This window comes from Thalassophryne amazonica, chromosome 9 (genome assembly GCF_902500255.1).
Source record: "Thalassophryne amazonica chromosome 9, fThaAma1.1, whole genome shotgun sequence".
Classification (NCBI taxonomy): domain Eukaryota; kingdom Metazoa; phylum Chordata; class Actinopteri; order Batrachoidiformes; family Batrachoididae; genus Thalassophryne; species Thalassophryne amazonica.
In genome coordinates this window covers 52327513-52345521 of record NC_047111.1, presented here as the reverse complement: position 1 = coordinate 52345521, position 18009 = coordinate 52327513, and the positions used below count along the sequence as shown (strand labels likewise).

Sequence of the window (18009 nt, the reverse complement as noted above, 5' to 3'; positions counted from 1 at the left end):
AACCTGGAATGTTGACTTAAAAACACGTGGAAACAGAGAAGTAAAAGGCAAGTAGCTTTCTCATTTAAAATAAACTAGCATGGTTATTTTAAATGAAAAAAGTACTTGTCCTTTACTTATCCACATTTTTTTAAAGTAAAGTCAACTTGTCAGGTTTTACAGTGCACTGTTAAGCTGAAAGCAGATTCATCCTGTACAGTCTAGCCATGATAACACTCCCCTTGTACCTGTGAATGGGGCACCTTACACCACTTTTGATACCAGTGTGCAGAATTTGCATCAGCCTTCTGATACCTTTCATTGCAAATTGCTTTGATCCTGTAATCAGGGTCAGAGGAATCAGGATTAATGTTAAGTGTTCCAGATGATTGCCTAGACATACAGCAGGTAAAATAAGTAGTGAACACGTCACCATTTTACTAAGTAAATCTATTTCTAAAGTTGCTATTGACATGACATTTTCAACAGATGTCGATAACAACCCAAGTAATCCACACATACAAAGAATTCAAACCACAGATGTCTATAAATTAAATAAAAATATTGAACACACTTACTGAAATTTAATTCATACTTCGTACAAATTTGTGTGAAGCGCCTTGAGGCAGCATTGTTGTGATTTGCGCTATACAAATAAAATAAATTGAATTGTACAAAAGCCTTTGTTGGTAATGACCACTTCAAAATGTGTCCTGTACAGAGAAACTAGTCGCATGCATTGCTCACGTGTGATTTTAACTTATTCTTCAACACAAACAGTCTCTAAATCTTGACGGTTCAGTGGACTTCTTCTATAAACTCTGTTTCATTCTTTCCATAGATTTTCAAATGGATTATAGCAACTCTATTTTCATTCTCTGGCATTTCCTGGACTGTGTGTTTGGGATCATTGTCTTGCTGAAATATTCATCCTTGTTTCATCTTCATCATCCTGGAAGATGGCAGCAGATTTTTATCAAGAATGTCTCTGTACATTTTTCCATTCATCCTTCCTTCAATTATATGAACTTTGCCAGTGCCGTATACTGAAAAACAGCTCGCCATGATGTTCCCACCTTCAGGGCTGGCATTGAGGCAATATGGCTAAGCCTGAAACTAATTTGTCAAGGGGTTTGGGGGCCGCCTAGTAGGGGTGTCGGAAAAAAATCGATTCACATCCGAATCGCGATTCTTATTTATTACGATTCAAGAATCGATCCAACATGTCCAAGAATCGATTTTTTTAAAAGCATTTTTTAAAACATTTTCTTGCTTACTTGATGCGTGTACTGTTTGTCAGGCAACGGCTTCCGTACTACAGCGTCCCCACGAGGGGGGGAGGGTCCGGCGTGCTTCAAACACCCGTGAGCTGCAGCTTAGCATGGCGGACGAAGAGCTAATTCAGCCAGCATCGTCTTTGCTGAAGGCAAATGTTTGGGCGCATTTTGATTTTATTATTTGCTGCGTAAGAAGGAGCTTGACATGACTTATGCAGTGTGCAAAATCTGCAAAATGAAAGTCAAGTACTTCGGAAACACTTCAAATCCGCAAGCCCACATGCTACACCATCACCCGGAGCTAAAAGAGGGGAGCAGCGGTCTCTGCCGACTACTGACCAGTGCTTCGCCAAACTGCCAAATATAACTACAAGTATTTCTCAGAGCTCTTTGAATCGAAAATCGATTCTGAATTGTGAGTTGTTGTACGATTCACATCCCTACCGCCAAGGTCCCCAATGGGGTCCAGGGGCAAAGCCCTGGGCTGGGGGCTGCGATTTTAGGCCTTTTTAAACCTGTTTGGGGAGCTCTCAGGAACACCCAATGTTAAAGATTTTAAACAATCATTACCATCTTTGAGGTCAAGTGGTTTGTGTTTTACAATGCAGTTTTCTACAGCAAAAATAAAATAACCACAAACAAAAATTGGGCATAGGTTCCCCTAACATCTGCAGGTTTTGTCTACATACCACCATCACTGAACACTGTTGCTGCTGGGCTCATATTTTCGGGGCAATTATTTTATAGTTTATTCAACAGACCAGTCCAAGCGAACATCAGTGTGGAAAGAAAAGCAAGGCAGAAAATGAAAAGGGTTGGGTTCGCATCCATTCCAAGTTTCAAATATGTGAAAAATAATTATTATTTCAATAAATGAATGGTTATTAACTTACAACATGAGCGAAGCATTTTGTTTTTAAAATGCCAAAATTCGTAAGCAATTTGAATTTTGAAATTTATCGAACACCCGTCATGGATACTTAATCCTTTCACTAAGACCTCTTCAAACTACATAGATAAAAAACATAAAATACTACTTACAGCAATCGGCTGCACTGGTCAAAATCATATCCACTAAATAATCTCTTTCTTCAATTTGATCGCTTTGTCTAACAGGCACCTGCAAAATGCTAAGAAAAGATTTTTGTTCTGATACAGATCGAGCCTCATTAAAACACGTTCAATGATTGGTTATCACATCGAGCTAGACCAATGAAAAATCGTGTTATTAAACAAAGAACAGGGTATATTTCACGGCTCTTATTAAACAAAGAACCGGTATATTTCCCGGCGATAAGCGTCATTCGTGGACCATCCCCTCAAACTCTGTCATAATTGTGTATAAACCAGTCACCATTTGTTTTATTATACATCTGTGTAATTAATAATATCTTCACAGATGATTCGTTCACGCGCGGATGCAGGTAAAAAAAAAAACACCGGCTGCTGCTGCACTTCCTCACTTTCTCCCCCTCAAACTCATAATTCGTCATAATTGCCAGAGACAGGACATGTCCACGTCAAGTATAAACTCCAGACAGACATCTCCACGTCACTACATATCCACAACGCGTCCTTCCATAGGGATTACATGGCAACCTGTCGCCTCTGCTGCATTATATCCGGATCTAAAAGCCGGAAATCTGGCTCAGGTCGGAAAAATACCAGGCCTAAACCTTCAAACTTCACTGTTGGTATGATATTTTTGGGGCCATCTGACCTCTCCAAATATGGTGTGTATTATGGCATCCAACGAGTTCACTTTTTGTCTCATCTGACCAAACTATGTTCTCCCAGTATTTCACAGGCTAGTCTAAATGTTGTGCAGCGAACTGTAAATGAGCTTCACCATGCTTTTTCTTCAGCAATGGAGTCTTGTGTGGTGAGTGTGCATACAGGCCATGGCGGTTGAGTGCATTACTTATTGTTTTCTTTGAAAGAATTGTACTGTTATTTACAGGTCTTTCTGAAGCTCACCACAAGTGCTCATTGGCTCTTGTACAACTCTTCTGATAATTCTTTTCACTCTTCTGTCAGAAATCTTGCAAGGAGCACCTCGTTATGGCCAGTTTATGGTGAAATTGTTATTTCCACTTCCACTGTCACAGACCAAACCCCCCCCCCCCCCCCCCCCAAACTTCTGAATGTTCCAGTGAGCACTGCAGTTGTTGTAATCTGGTGTCGCAGACCGAATGCCCCCCCCTAAAATTGGTTCACCCTGCCTTCACTATGCATGCGTCATTTGGGGCCACACCAGCTCGTTTGAGACTGAGTCTATACACCCAAAGTGATCAAAGGGATTAATGGGATTATTAACCATCAGATGACAAGGTAAAACCTCTTAAATCATTCTAGTCAGTTTTAAGCAGAAACGAGGCCGTTTTAAGCAGAAATGAGGCAATAATCGGTGAGTCGTTACTGACGCTTTGAAATGACGGAGGTGCAGTGAACGCGGCAGCAACAGCTCCTCTGGCTCCGGCGCTCTGATTGCTTCCTCCGTCTTTTATGATGAAATAATGCTGAATTTATGTGGAAATGACAAAAGCTTCAGATATCTATCGCTGAGATAGATGATGACTGGAGTGCAGTTTGAAGCAGAAACGAGGTGATAATTTCTGATGCACAGAAATGACGGATGCACAGTGAAGGCAGGGTGGACCAATTTTAGGGGGGGCATTCGGTCTGCGACACCAGATTACAACAACTGCAGTGCTCACTGGAACATTCAGAAGTTTAGAAATCCTTCTGTAACCAATGCCATCAGTATATTTTGCAACAATAAGGTTGTGAAGAGGTTTAGAGAGCTCTTTGCTTTTACCCATCATAAGACGTTTCTTTTGTGACACCTTGGTCATGAGACACCTTTTTACGGGCCATCAGTTGGGACTGAACCAGCTGATATTAATTTGCACTGACAAGGGGCAGGATTGCTTGATAAGTAAGCCCTGGTCCCACCAAATAAGTGAATAATAAGTCACGCAACATGTTTTACTTTTTTGGGGGGGGACAAGAGGAGGTATTCAACAATCATGGGAGAATAGTGGCTCTTAGAGGCTCCTTAGAGGCAGAATATTCAGGCACAGAGAGGTACAGAGAGGCACATAGAGGTGCCTTAGTAGCGGATATGTGACTGCTTAAAACGTGGACCATTCTTCAATAATCGTTGACATCCATGCATGGCTTATTATTTGGTGGAACTGAGCCATTACTAATAAATTTCAGTTGGTGTCTTGGATTTCCATGTCTTTTTGCACCTCCCTTTCTTCAGGTGTTCAATGCTTTTCTGTGATCATTTCACATTATTACACATAATTATGGACATCTGTGGTTTGATTTCTTTGTACATGTGGATTACTTGGGTTGTTACCAACATCTGGTGAAATTTTCATGTTAACAGCACCTTTCGAAATGTATTTACTGAAAAACATTGTGACGTGTTCAATACTTATTTTGCCCGCTGTATGTGTACATTGGTCCATATCCAGATCATTATTAAAACTGGTCAGCAGTCAGAAACAAAGGTGAGCAATCAGGATCAAGGTCATGATCAAAGTTAAAAGTCAATGTTCAAAACTGTGATTGTCTGTACGTTGGTGTACATTGATCCAGGGCCAGTTAATGATCTGGAATTGGTGGAAAAAATATTTTGAGACAGCAGTGGCTCATGAGAGTAAAATAAGGACTGGATTTTGGTTTATGACCACTTTTTGTTTGTAGACCTCTGGGACAGGATTGTCTCGAGGCACAAATCTGGGGAAGGGTACAGAAACATTTCTGCTGCTTTGAAGGTCCCAGTAAGCACAGTAGCCTCCATCATAAGTGAATGGAAGACATTGGGATCCACCAGCATGCTTCCCAGAGCTGGGCACCTGTCTAAACTGAGTGATCGGGGTAGAAGGGCCTTAGTCAGGGAGGTTATGAAGAACCCAATGGTCACTCTGTCAGAGCTCCAGCATTCCTCTGTGGAGAAAGGAGAACCTTCCAGAAGGACAACATCTTTGTAACAATCCACCAATCAGACCTGTATGGTAGAGAGGCCAGATGGAAGCCACTTCTTACTCCAGGCAGCCTGCCTGGAGCTTGCCAAAAGGCACCTGAAGGACTCTCAGACCATGAGAAACTAAATTATCTTGTGTGATGAGACAAAGACTGAACTCTTTGGCGTGAATACCGGGCGTCATGTTTGGAGGAAACCAGTCACCATTGCTGCAGTGAAGCATGATGGTGGCAGCATCATATTGTGGGCATTCAGTGATCCTGATTCCTTTGCAGAAGAACAAACTTCCAAGTATTCAGGGTCGTGGTGCTTCCAGCCTTACATTATGGTTGTGAGATTGGGGCCTATCCACACAGAGACGAGTTTAGGCATATCTACAAAAGTTCTGCATCGCATCTTCGTTTTTGGAGGCCAAAAATGCTACATATTGAAAACAGGTCCCAGAGTGACACCGCCTTTGCGTTTTCCTGTGTATAACTAACACGCAACGTTTGTGAAATGATAATGAGACTGTTCTGAAACTAACAAAATAATTGCAGAAAAGACTTTCTGCTTTTAAAATAAGTTATTTTTTCTTGTTGTTGGTGGTGAGATAAGTGGCAGCATCCTCCATCTCTGAGTCAGAAATACACTCAGAGCAGACTCTGCCAGGTTCCATCGACAGCAAAAATCAAGAGGAAAAAGAAACACAGAGGGACTTCTTTAAAAACACCTCCACTCTGTGATTATTCACAAGCAATTCAATATAAGGAATTAAACCATTTCCAAACATCGCCTTCTAAAACAAAGTCATCTCATGTGGATGAGAGCTTTCAGCAGGCTGTGATGATGAATCCAGTTGAACAGACCCAACAGGTCAGATTAATATATTTACTCAGTGTCCCGCTTTGTAAAGTTCTCTCTTCTGGTGCATGCTCCACACACACACACACACACACACACACACACACACACACACATATATATATATATATATATATATATATATATATATATAACATTTTTATTGTGATAACTGAGGTGTGACTACAAATTGATTTATCAGTCTTTGTTCAGACAAGCCCAGGGTTACAACAATTTATTTCACTCACAGATGCATTGCCAAGCAACCTTCAACAACGAATCAACTCCTCAGAGTCAGAAGGAACAGAGAGCAGCTGCAGAATGCATCAGTGATGATGAACATTCCACTAAACAAGCCCTCTCTTTCATACTTCCTTCTCTGACAATGTGGAAAAGATGTCAGAGTTCTTCTGCTTCTGAATCTTGTTTCCATCATTACTCTCAACTAGGCTGCACAGTCTGTCCTCTTTTAAAAATGTGGCAATATTCATGTGCAAAATCAAAAAGTAAGCTGGCATAACCAGTGTTGTCTACTGAGCCACTTGAGCAAGGCTGGTTAAGGAAATCATTTGATTCTCCACCAGCAGATGGCGGTATTCACCAACATCCCCATTAAAAGCAATTTAGTTATTTCTTTCTAGAGAAGGAAAAAATGTTGATCAAGGACTATCATATCACATTTACTGCGAGGTCATGTCACAAGTTACAGTGAACCCTTCTCTCTCTATTAATATTCAAACAACATCTCCTGTTTGCAGGGAAACTTTTTTAATCTCTTCCCAAACTGGCTTTGAAGGAAGATGGGAAGTTTAGGTCACCATGTTTTTGTATGTTTGTTTGCTTGAATTATTATTTATAAAGTATTCGACTAGAGCTGCAAATATAAACTGCCAATTAACAACTATTTTGATAACCATTTAATCATGTTGAGTCATTTAAAAAATCAAAATTCTGATTTCAACGTCTTAAATTGGAAATTTTCATTAAGCAGTTTCTTTACTCTTCTCTAAATATCTTTCACTCAATCACTCATCTTTGACCACTCATCTGGAATTGGGTTGCAGGGGCAACAGCTCCAGCAGGGGACCCCAAGCTTCCATTTTCTGGGCCACATTGACCACATCTGACTGGGGGATCCTGAGGTGTGCCCAGGTCAGTGTGGAGATATAATCTCTCCACTTAGTCCTGGGTCTTCCCCTGGGTCTCCTCCCAAATGGAGGTGCCTGGAACACCTCCCTTGAGAGGCACCCGGGGGCATCCATACCAGATGTCTAAATCACCTCAGCTGGCTCCTTTTCAATGCGAAGGAGCAGCGGCTCTACTCTGAGCTCCCCACAGATGACCGAGCTTCTGACCTTATCTCTAAGGGAGACACCAGTCACCCTCCTGAGGAAGCCCATTTCGGCCACTTGTACCCACGATCTAGTTCTTTTAGTCATGACCCAACCCCCATAACCATAGGTGAGAGTAGGAACGAAGACTGACCAGTAGATCAAGAGCGTCGCCTTTTGGCTCAGCTTCCTTTTCGTTACAACAGTACAGTAAGGTGAATGCAATACCACCCCTGCTGCATAAATTCTCTGTCCAATCTCATGCTCCATTGTCCCCTCACTCGTGGGCAACACCCCAAGGTACTTGAACTCCTTCACTTGGGGCAAGATATCATTCCCTACCCTGAGTAGGCAATCCATCAGTTTCCTGCTGAGAACCATGGCCTCAGAATTAGAGGTGCTGATCCTCATCCCAGCCACTTCACACTCGGCTGTGAACTGATCCAGTGAGTGTTGGAGGTCACACAGGCTGATAAAGCCAACAGAACCACATCATCTGCAAAAAGCAGTGATGAGACCCTTAGCCCACGAAACTGAAGACCTTCCTTCCACCGAGTACACCTTGATATCCTGTCCATGAATATCACAAACAGGATTGGTGACAAGGCACAGCCCTGGTGGAGGCCAACGCAGGGAAACAGCCTATCTTGCAATCTTTTAAAAATTAAATTGCTGGCTATACCACTTTATCTGAAAGCACCAAAATTTAATGGCATTTCCATGAGTTTTGATTTCTGTTCCCAATCACATCCAGACAAGAGGAAACAGAAGCATCTTAGTGCTAGAAACAAGTATGTGAGTACAACTGTCCAGCAGTTTCACTAGACAGTTGTCAAAATTAAGATAATAATGCTGTGCTCCACATTCTCCACAAGACAGCATAGAAATTTGGGTTTCACTAAAAATCTATGAAAAGTTGTTCATGTTACAGCATAGCAGTCATGATGTGCAGTGGCAAATTCTGCTGACAATGCATATTGATTGAAACAATACTGTATTTGCATGTTAAATGCCCTGCATCAATTATCATCTCCAATATACTTAAGTCTGACGTAGTCTATATTTACTGCACCAGAGTTTCTCATTGGATAAGTCATCCTTAAAACATCTGAAACTGGTACCTACCGTGGAAAGTTATCACTTATTTTACTGTTGATGCTGTAAGATTAGAAGCAGGGCTTTGAACCGGTTCAAGGAACGAAAACGAAAACCGGGAACTTTTCCTGTTTTACATGGAACAGAAACAAAACCAGAAACTTTATTATTTTTTATGTTCCAGAACAGAAACACTTATTAAAAATAATGGTAACCGGTTAATATTGGTTTTTATTTCGTTCCTCAAAGTTTCCGTAGCCTACAAATAAAAAAAAAGTCATTCTTCTCCTGCACGAGTTTCTATGACCCGCTGGGGTTCACTTCCTGTGTGACATTGTTTGTTGACTGAATGGAGAGAGCGGGAAGGTGGACTACTATCACGTCTCCACATCTTAAATAAGAGGTAAATATTGCAGTCTATCGTTATTCAAAAACATCAATTTCAAACACGGTATCAATATATTTGTCCACGTTAATGAGAGGCTCATGAACATTAAATGACAACCTCTATTAACCTATCAACGCATAGGGTCTGACTAGCCTCATCTTTGGTAACACTCTAAACGAATTATCTTTCATTTTTGGCACTTTTTCTGTTTGTGTAGATAGGAAGACATACTGAGAACCCAAACAGACAACATTTTTCCTTTGACCCAGCAACAAACAAGTCAAAGTGCAACGTTGAGGGATGTGGAGCCGAAATAGCGAGCAACCATGGGGGAATTTGCAGAGGCATATCCAAAGACGGCACCCGGAGCTGTTGAACAAGTCTTCTACTGACACCGCACAAAAAAGACCCGGCACAGGGCAAAGTACTCTAGATGCAGTCGTTGTTAAGAAGCCAAAATTGCTCAATGTACCCATTACATCCGGGGCCCTAGTAGATGCGTGTATGGAGCTCGTCACAGTGAACGGCAGACCATTTTCCTTAATGGAGGACAGTGGCTTTAGAAAAATAATAGACCCACTACAACAAGCAATCGGAAATGGTTTCGCAATTAAGTCAGCCAACATTCATGAGAGAGTAACAACATTCGCCAACAGCAAAAGGAGAAAACTGATAGATGAGCTTAGTGGCAGGAAAATCGACAGCGCCACTTGCAGGGATCACTCTGTTTTGGGGATTAACGTGCAATATACAGCTGGGGAAAACATTGTGTTATGGACGCTGGCTGTTCGAGAATTGTGTGAAAGACACATGGCCTCCTACATATCCTCTGTGGTACAGGAGGGACTGGCAGAGTATAAAATCAGCCTGAAGCAGGTGTACTCGATCACTGCGGACAACGGTGCCAACATGCAAAAAGCAGTGCAAGTATTGTCCGACCTGCAAGCGACAGGCCACGATGAGGAGGAGGAGAACAACGATGCGGACACAGAAGCTGATGAACCTGATATTGAAATTGATTCTGTTGTTCAGGGGCAGGTGTTGCGAAGTGTGCATTGTTCAGCACACACTTTACAGTTAGCAGTAGACGATGCATTGAAAGAAAAAGGGGTGTCTAACATCATCGGTAAAGCACACAGTGTTGCTAAAAAGTTGCACACTCCAAATGTTGTGGCCGTTATCAAAAGAATGGGCCACAAGAGGGTCATAGTTGACTGCCTAACGCGCTGGCATTGCACACATGATATGCTGGAGCGACTTTGCGAGCTCAGATCATTTTGTGATGACATGTCGCCTACAGTTAATGAGCTGCATTTAAGTGAATCCGAGTGGCAGGCCATTTCAAATCTAGTCAATGTGTTGAAACCTGCAAAAATTACAACTAAATGCATCCAATCAGAACAGCTTACTGCAGGTGACTTTTACGGCCTGTGGCTGAAGTGTGTGTTAGATACCGACAAAACTGACAGCCCCTTTGCCAAACGATTGGTCCAGTGCATGAAAGCACGTCAGCACACACTGTTTGAAAATGATGCATTTGTGGGTGCTGTATTTGCTGATCCTAGATATAGGCTATTTTTGACAGATAATCAGGCTGAGATGGCGAAATTACACCTGTGCCACACTTGAGACATGATCCAAAACCTGTCCGCCGCACCAAACACAGACAGTGTAGCTGAGCGTTCATCATCTTCATCTGAAGATGACGATGAAATTGAGAAGCTGCTGGTGGCTAAAGAAAGAGAAACCACCGTCATACAAAAGGGCCGAGATCCCATTGCATCGGTGTTAGACGCCTATTCTAGAGAAGCGCGTTTAAAGCGCACCGAGAACGTCCTTCGTTACTGGGCATCCATGGCCGCTTCAAATGCAGATATGCACAAACTCGCAACGTCCGTCATAGCGCTCCCCGTGACCCAAGTTAGCATGGAGCGTGCATTTTCATCTTTGAAGTTTATTCTTTCTCCGCTTAGGTCGTCCCTGAATGACAAAATTCTGGAGGATATCCTTTTCATCCGCTTGAATAAACAGTTTGGAATGTAAGCTAACCCATTTCCACTTCCATCTTTCTTGGTTAATTTTTAATGGGTACTGTAGCATGGGAATTACTATTTTTGTGACTGTACAGGATTTATTTTATTTTATTTTTATTATTATTGGCTATTATTATTTTGTCCCGTGAGGCTTCATCACGGCGTTGCTGTGCACCATGCGGCACCGCCGCGACGCGCGAATCCTCCGCTCCTCTTTCCATGACAAAAACTCCTGTAACAGTGGAATGTGCCATTCATTTCCAAACTGGACGCTGTGTTTTATCCGGGACGTCGTCTGACTAGCACAGGAATTGTGAAAAGACGTGGACATCAGCGCATCGTGGCAGTGCCGCATGGCCCAAAGCAACGCCGTGATGAAGCCTCACAGGACATGTTCTGGCATGTCCAGGCACATCCACAATTTTCCCGGATAATCACTCGATGGAAAAACCACCGACAGCTGTCTGAACGCCATCTCAAAGCCATCCTGTGTTCCTTTGTCTCACTCCATCAGCAAATCGGTCGTGACGCGCGGATTTCCATGACAAAATCTCTTGTTAAAAGTGAAATCTGCTGGAAAATGGCTGATGTCCAGCTCTTGTGATAACCAGAGAAAGTGCACACGACGGTCTCAGATCCACAGAGCCATTCGTATAGAAATAATCTGGTGGTTTGTGGCTCTCGATGGCGGCACGGAGCGCGGCGCGCCGAGCGTCCTTAAAGCTGTCCTTAAAGCTGTAGTAACAGTCCTTATTCTCTGTGAAGCCCGTAAAATTTTCATCGAAAGCCAGATACATTTTTCGAATGGTTTCCAGCTGCCAGTCTCTAACAGTTTCCGGAAAAATTCTGATGGAAAAAAAGCCCAAATCATTCCGCCATTTCCTGACAATGAAAATCCGCCGAGGGGGTGGACCACTCCTCACTCAAAGCCTGCTCACAGGCGAATGACGCAACCGACAGGCGTGGAAAAACTCACGCATGCGCGTGAGGGTTCAAGCTTGTCTGACACAATCACACGTGATTCAAATCCATATGGTTTTTGAAAAAAATAATAAGGTCGGATACTTTTCTAATAGACCTCGTATATAAAGGAGCCAATGAAGGTTGTCTAGGCATCTGATTAGAATGTCTTTGGGAAGCTCCCCGTAGAATGTTTCCAGGCATGCCCAGCTGGGAGGAGAGTCTAGTGCAGATGTAGAATTCACTGGTAGGACTATAAATCCTGTCTGAAATGCGAAATGCCACGTTGTCCAAGAGAACCTTCTTTGCACAACCTACACTGTTCACATTGTGTACTGTTTACATCTGTGCTACCTCCTCACTACTGCACTACTACATTTACTCCTCCGTCATATTCTCTGAGACTGGATGCTGCACTTGCACACAAATTTTATTTTTATTTTTAGTTAGTAGCTTTTATTGATTAGTCTATTTTTCTTTTATTTACTTAACCCTATTTTGTGTGTCTGGTGCAATGTGTGTGTCTTGTCTAATGTGTAAGCTGCTGGATGCCTTGAATTTCCCGCTGGGATCAATAAAGTATCTATCTATCTATCTATCTGATGTGGCTAGGAGACGATCATGTGATCTACCTGATTTAACCTGCTGTCAGTGTGACGCAGCCTCAAAGTAAGTGGCACAAAATGGACAGATGGATGGATCAATATGCCAGCAGAAGAGACAATACAGGTTTAATGGTTTCTATGGACGTGTACTTCTTACCTTGGCTGCACTGATCTGTTCTTTCCTGAACCGTTCCAGAGGCATTATTAACACATCATTGGCGTTGTCAATCTGAAGACAAACAGACATTCAGAGCACACTTACAATCACATGTACTGTGTAAAGTAAGATCAAAGATAAGAAAAACAAATATTTCTGATATCTTCAAAATTACAAGTGTTATGTCTGTAAGAAAATATAATTTCAACAACAAAGTCAAGCTGCCTAAAACTTCACAAATTACATAAATGAACCCAGTTTAAGGTGAAAATATCACAGTGACCAAAAGCCAATCTATAAATACTGCTTTGACACCAGACAGACTCAAAACTACTGAAATTAATAAAGGCTACTATAAATAAATAAAGCTAAAAAAAAAAGAAAATGGATCACATCATTTGAATAAAGAATAAAGTAACCAGACATTTTCCAAAACATACGGTTAGTGAATAAACATTATTTCTATTTGCATTTTTGCTGCGTTTACACATAGGTAAGACGTGTTACAAATGTCATATTTGTGTCATTCTTGGCACATTCCTGACATTCTTAACGTGACTTAACGCATCTGAATAGGTTTCTTAATAGTGTGCGTTGGTGCGTGATATTCATGATTTTCGTGGAGCATGTTGTTGGCTGCCAAAAAATCTTCCACGAATGTCACACACCACCCTCTTTTCGCCTCATGTCATGGAGGTCACAACTGAGCGTGTTGATCCATCTTGATTAGGGGTGATCCTTGATACAGCATGACAGCGTTCTTCTTTTCAGGCTCTATTGATCCAGGACGTCGAGAGAGAACAGAGAAGTTTCAGAAGAAGTCGGTTTCAGCATTTTATCCAGATATTCCACTGTTAAAGGAGATTTTTTTAATGAAAGGCGTGCGGACGGGTCCACGCGTCGGGACGCAGCCGCCGCGACGCTCCGCCACAGGAAAAACACCTCTGTTGAAAGCCTTAAGGACAAGTTGGAACATGTCCTGCCTGTTAAACAATTTCTCATATACTCACTCCACTGAAAGCCATCAAAAGCCGCCTGGATTTTACAAATGATTATCAACACGGAGGTGTTTTTCCTGTGCCGCCGCACCACATCGGCTGCGTCCCGACGCGCGGATCCGTCCGCACGTCTTTCATTAAAAAAATCTCCTTTAACAGTGGAATATCCGGATAAAATGCTGAAACCGACTTCTTCTGAAACTTCTCTGTTCTCTCACAACGTCCTGGATCAATAGAGCCTGAAATGTGGAGGTTTTCAGCTTGAACAGGCTGACGACGGCGGCTGAGAGCGCTGAGCGACGTCTCGCACCGTGGGAAGTCCTTAAAGCGACAGAATCACCTCAAAATCTCTCATCAGCCGTTAAAATTTTCACTGAAAACCAGCTTAATTTTTTGAACCGTGTCCACTTCGATGTGTCTCACAGGATTAGAAAAAATTTTGATCAAACAACGCGCCAGTCTCTCAGCAACTTCTCAGACAAAGGAATTCCGACGAGGGGCTGGACGACTCCTCCCACAAGGAGTGCTCACAGGCGAATGACGTCACCGACAGGCGTGGAAAAACTCACGCATGCGCACGAGGGTTCAAGCATGTCTGACGTAAAAACATATGAATGAAATCCATATAGTTTTTGAAAAAAATAAAAAGGACCGTTACTTTATTGACAGCCCTCGTATATATATATATATATATATATATATATAGTAGGGCAGCACGGTGGCTTAGTGTTTATCACTGTTGCCTCACAGCTAGAAGGTCATGAGTTCAATTCCCGCCTGTGGCCTTTCTGTGTGCTCCGGCTTCCTCCCACATCCAAAGACATGCGGGTTAGGTGGATTGGAATCTTTAAATTGTGTGACTGTTTGTCTGTTTGTGGCCCTGTGACAGACTGGCGTCCTGTCCTGGGTGTACCCCGCCTCACGCTCTATGACTGCTGGGATAGACTCCAGCAACCAGTGACCCTTAATTGGACTAAGCGGTTGAAGATGAGTGTGTGTATATACATAGTAGCAGATGCAAGATGCAAGCTGGGATAGCATACACTGAGAGGTACAACCAAGTGTCAAGAATCATATACAGAAACATCTGTCCCGCATACGGATTAGACGTTCCAAAGTCCTGATGGGAGACGCCACCTTGAGAATGACGGGGCTAAGGTCCTGTGGGACTAAAATTCCAAACAGACAAGCAGCTGTTGGCCAACCAAAAGGTAAAGTGCTGTTTGACAAGGGACAGAAGACAGCAGTTGTGATTGATGTGGCAATCCCAGCTGACAGCGACATCAGAAAGAAGAAGCACAAGAAAACAGAGAAGCACCAAGGGATGAAGGAGCAACTGGAGCAGATATGGAAGGCAAAGTGCTCCCAGTAGTAACAGGAGCACTCAGAGGTGTAACTCCCAAATTTTAAGAGTGGTTCCAGCAGATTCCTGGCACAACATCAGAGGTCTCTGTCCAGAAGAGTGCAGTCCTAGGAACAGCTAAGATACAGCAGCGAACTCCCAGGCATCTGGTAGAGGACCCGAGCTTGAGGAACACACATAACACCCTTCCCAGAGGGTGTGAGAGGGAATATATATATATATATATATGAGGTCTATTAGAAAAGTATCCGACCTTATTATTTTTTTAAAAAACCATATGGATTTGAATCACGTGTGATTACATCAGACATGCTTGAACCCTCGTGGGCATGCGAGAGTTTTTTCACGCCTGTCGGTTACGTCATTCGCCTGTGGGCAGTCTTTGAATGAGGAGTGACCCACCCTCTCGTCGATTTTTTCATTGTTTAGGAATGGCTCAGAGACTGCTGCTTTGTTTGATCAAAATTTTTTCAAAAACTGTAAGGCACAACTGAGTGGACACATTCGATAAATTCAGCTGGTTTTCGGTAAAAATTTTAACGGCTGATGAGAGATTTTGGTGTGTAAGTGTCGCTTTAAGGATGGCCCACGGCGCCTGACGGCGATCTGCGCTCCGAGGCGGCGTCGTCTCACTGTTTCAAGCTGAAAACTTCCACATTTCAGGCTCTGTTCACCCAGGTCGTCGTCAGAGAACAGAGAAGTTTCAGAAGAGGTCAGCATGAGGAGTTTATGCGGACATTCCACTGTTAAAGGAGATTTTGTAATGAAAGAACGTGCGGGCAGATTCGCATGTCGGGCCGCGACAGGAAAAACACCTCCATTGGAAACCTTAATGGACAAGTTGGAACATGCCCAGCTGTTAAACAATTTCTTAGATACTCACTTGTTGAAAGCCATCAAACTCGGCGAATTTGCCCGCACGTTCTTTCATTAGAAAATCTCCTGTAACAGTGGAATGTCCTCATAAACTCCTCATGCCAACTTCTTCTGAAACTTCTCTGTTCTCTGACAACGTCTTGGGTGAACAGAGCCTGAAATTAGGACTTTTCAGCTCGAAACAGCCAGACGGACGCCACCTCCGACCGCGCCGCACCGATCCGCTTTGTGAGCTGTCCTTAAAGCGAAAGAAACTCCACAACCTCTCATCAGCCGTTAAACTTTTCACTGAAAACCAGCAGAATTTCTCGAATAGTGTCCACTCGGATATCCTTCACAGGTCCTGAAAAGATTTTGATAAAGCAACGCGCGCCATCTCCAGCAGCGTCTCAGACAAAGGATTTCAGCCGAGAGGGCTGGACCAGTGCTCACTCAAAGCCTGCCCACGGGTGGATGACATCACCGACACGCGTGAAAAAACTCACGCATGCGCACGAGGGTTCAAGCATGTCTGGTGTAATCGCACGTGATTCAAATCCATATAGTTTTTTTTTTTTTATAAAACTGCCGGTTAGTTTTCTAATAAACCTTGTATATATATAGTGGGGGAAATAAGTACTGTCAGTTTTGCAGGTTTTCCCACCTACAAAGAATGGAGAGGTCTGGAATTTTTATCGTAGGTACACTTCAACTGTGAGAGAAAATCACACTGTATGATTTTTAAATAATTAATTTGCATTTTATTGCACAAAATAAGTATTTGAACCTCTACCAACAAGCAAGAATTCTGGCTCTCACAGACCTGTTCATTTTTCTTTAAGAAGTCCTCTTATTCTGCACTCTTTACCTATATTAATTGTACCTGTTTGAACTTGTTACCTGTATAAAACACACCTGTGCACACATTCAATCAATCACACTCCAACCTATCCACCATGGCCAAGACCAAAGAGCTGTCTAAGGACATCAAGGACAAAACTGGAGACCTGCACAAGGCTGGGATGGGCTACAGGACAACAGGCAAGCAGCTTGGTGAGAAGGCAACAACTGTTATGATTATTTATTAGAAAGTGGAAGAAACACAAGATGACTGTCAATGTCCCTCAGACTGGAATTCCATGCAAGATCTCACTTTGTGGGGTAAGGATGATTCTGAGAAAGCTCAGAACTACACAGGAGGACCTGGTCAATGACCTGAAGAGAGCTGGGACCACAGTCACAAAGATTACATTAGTAACACACGATGCCATCATGGTTTGAAATCCTGCAAGGCAGCAAGGTCCCCCTGCACAAGCCAGCACATGTCCAGGCCCATTTGAAGTTCACCAGTGACCATCTGGATGATCCAGAGGAGGCATGGGAGAAGGTCATGTGATTAGATGAGACCAAAATACAGCTTTTTGGAATCAACTCCACTTGCCGTGTTTGGAGGATGAGAACAACCCCAAGAAAACCGTCCCAACCGTGAAGTATGGGGGTGGAACCATCATACTCTGGGGGTGCTCTTCTGCAAAGGGGACAGGACAACTGCACCGTATTGAAGGGAGGATGGATGTATTGCAAGACTTTGGCAAACAACCTCCTTCTCTCGAGCATTGAAGATGGGTCATGGCTGGGACTTCCAGCATGACAATGACCCCAAACACACAGCTAGGGCAACTAAGGCAGGGCTCCATAGGAAGCATTTCAAGGTCCTGGAGTGGCCTAACCAGTCTCCAGACTTGAACTCAATAGAAAATCTTTGGAGGGAGCTGAAACTCCAAACCTGAAAGATCTGGAGAAGATCTGCAAGGAGGAGTGGACCAAAATCCCTGTTGCAGTGTGCATATACACATATATGAAACAACTCCAAATAAACTCGTAGCAATTTTAATTAACTGCTGAAGGTTTTTTCTTATTGAAGACAGCATTTTAAATTTTGAAATAAAGTCCTCTGTGATAATTTCTCAATTCTTAAGTAATCTACACAACTAATGGCCCCTTTACACATAATGCGAAGTGTGGATGATGTGTGGCCGAAAACGGCGAAACATCGCGAAACAGTTCAAAATTAGCGCACCACGAAACGTCACGCCAACGAGCAGGCGTGCACGACGCCAGCGCAATG

The 18009-nt window shown here is 42.9% G+C and overlaps 1 protein-coding gene across 2 annotated transcripts in view; it reads right to left on the bottom strand.

Annotated features, from left to right (window-relative positions):
* Positions 1-18009, bottom strand: part of LOC117517120 (rho GTPase-activating protein 26-like) — a 397059-nt gene that overhangs the window by 167630 nt on the left and 211420 nt on the right. For both annotated transcript variants that reach the window (XM_034178045.1, XM_034178046.1), the window contains exon 4: positions 12666-12737. In XM_034178045.1, coding sequence (XP_034033936.1) covers positions 12666-12737 — 72 coding nt within the window. The remainder of the gene's footprint in view (positions 1-12665; positions 12738-18009) is intronic.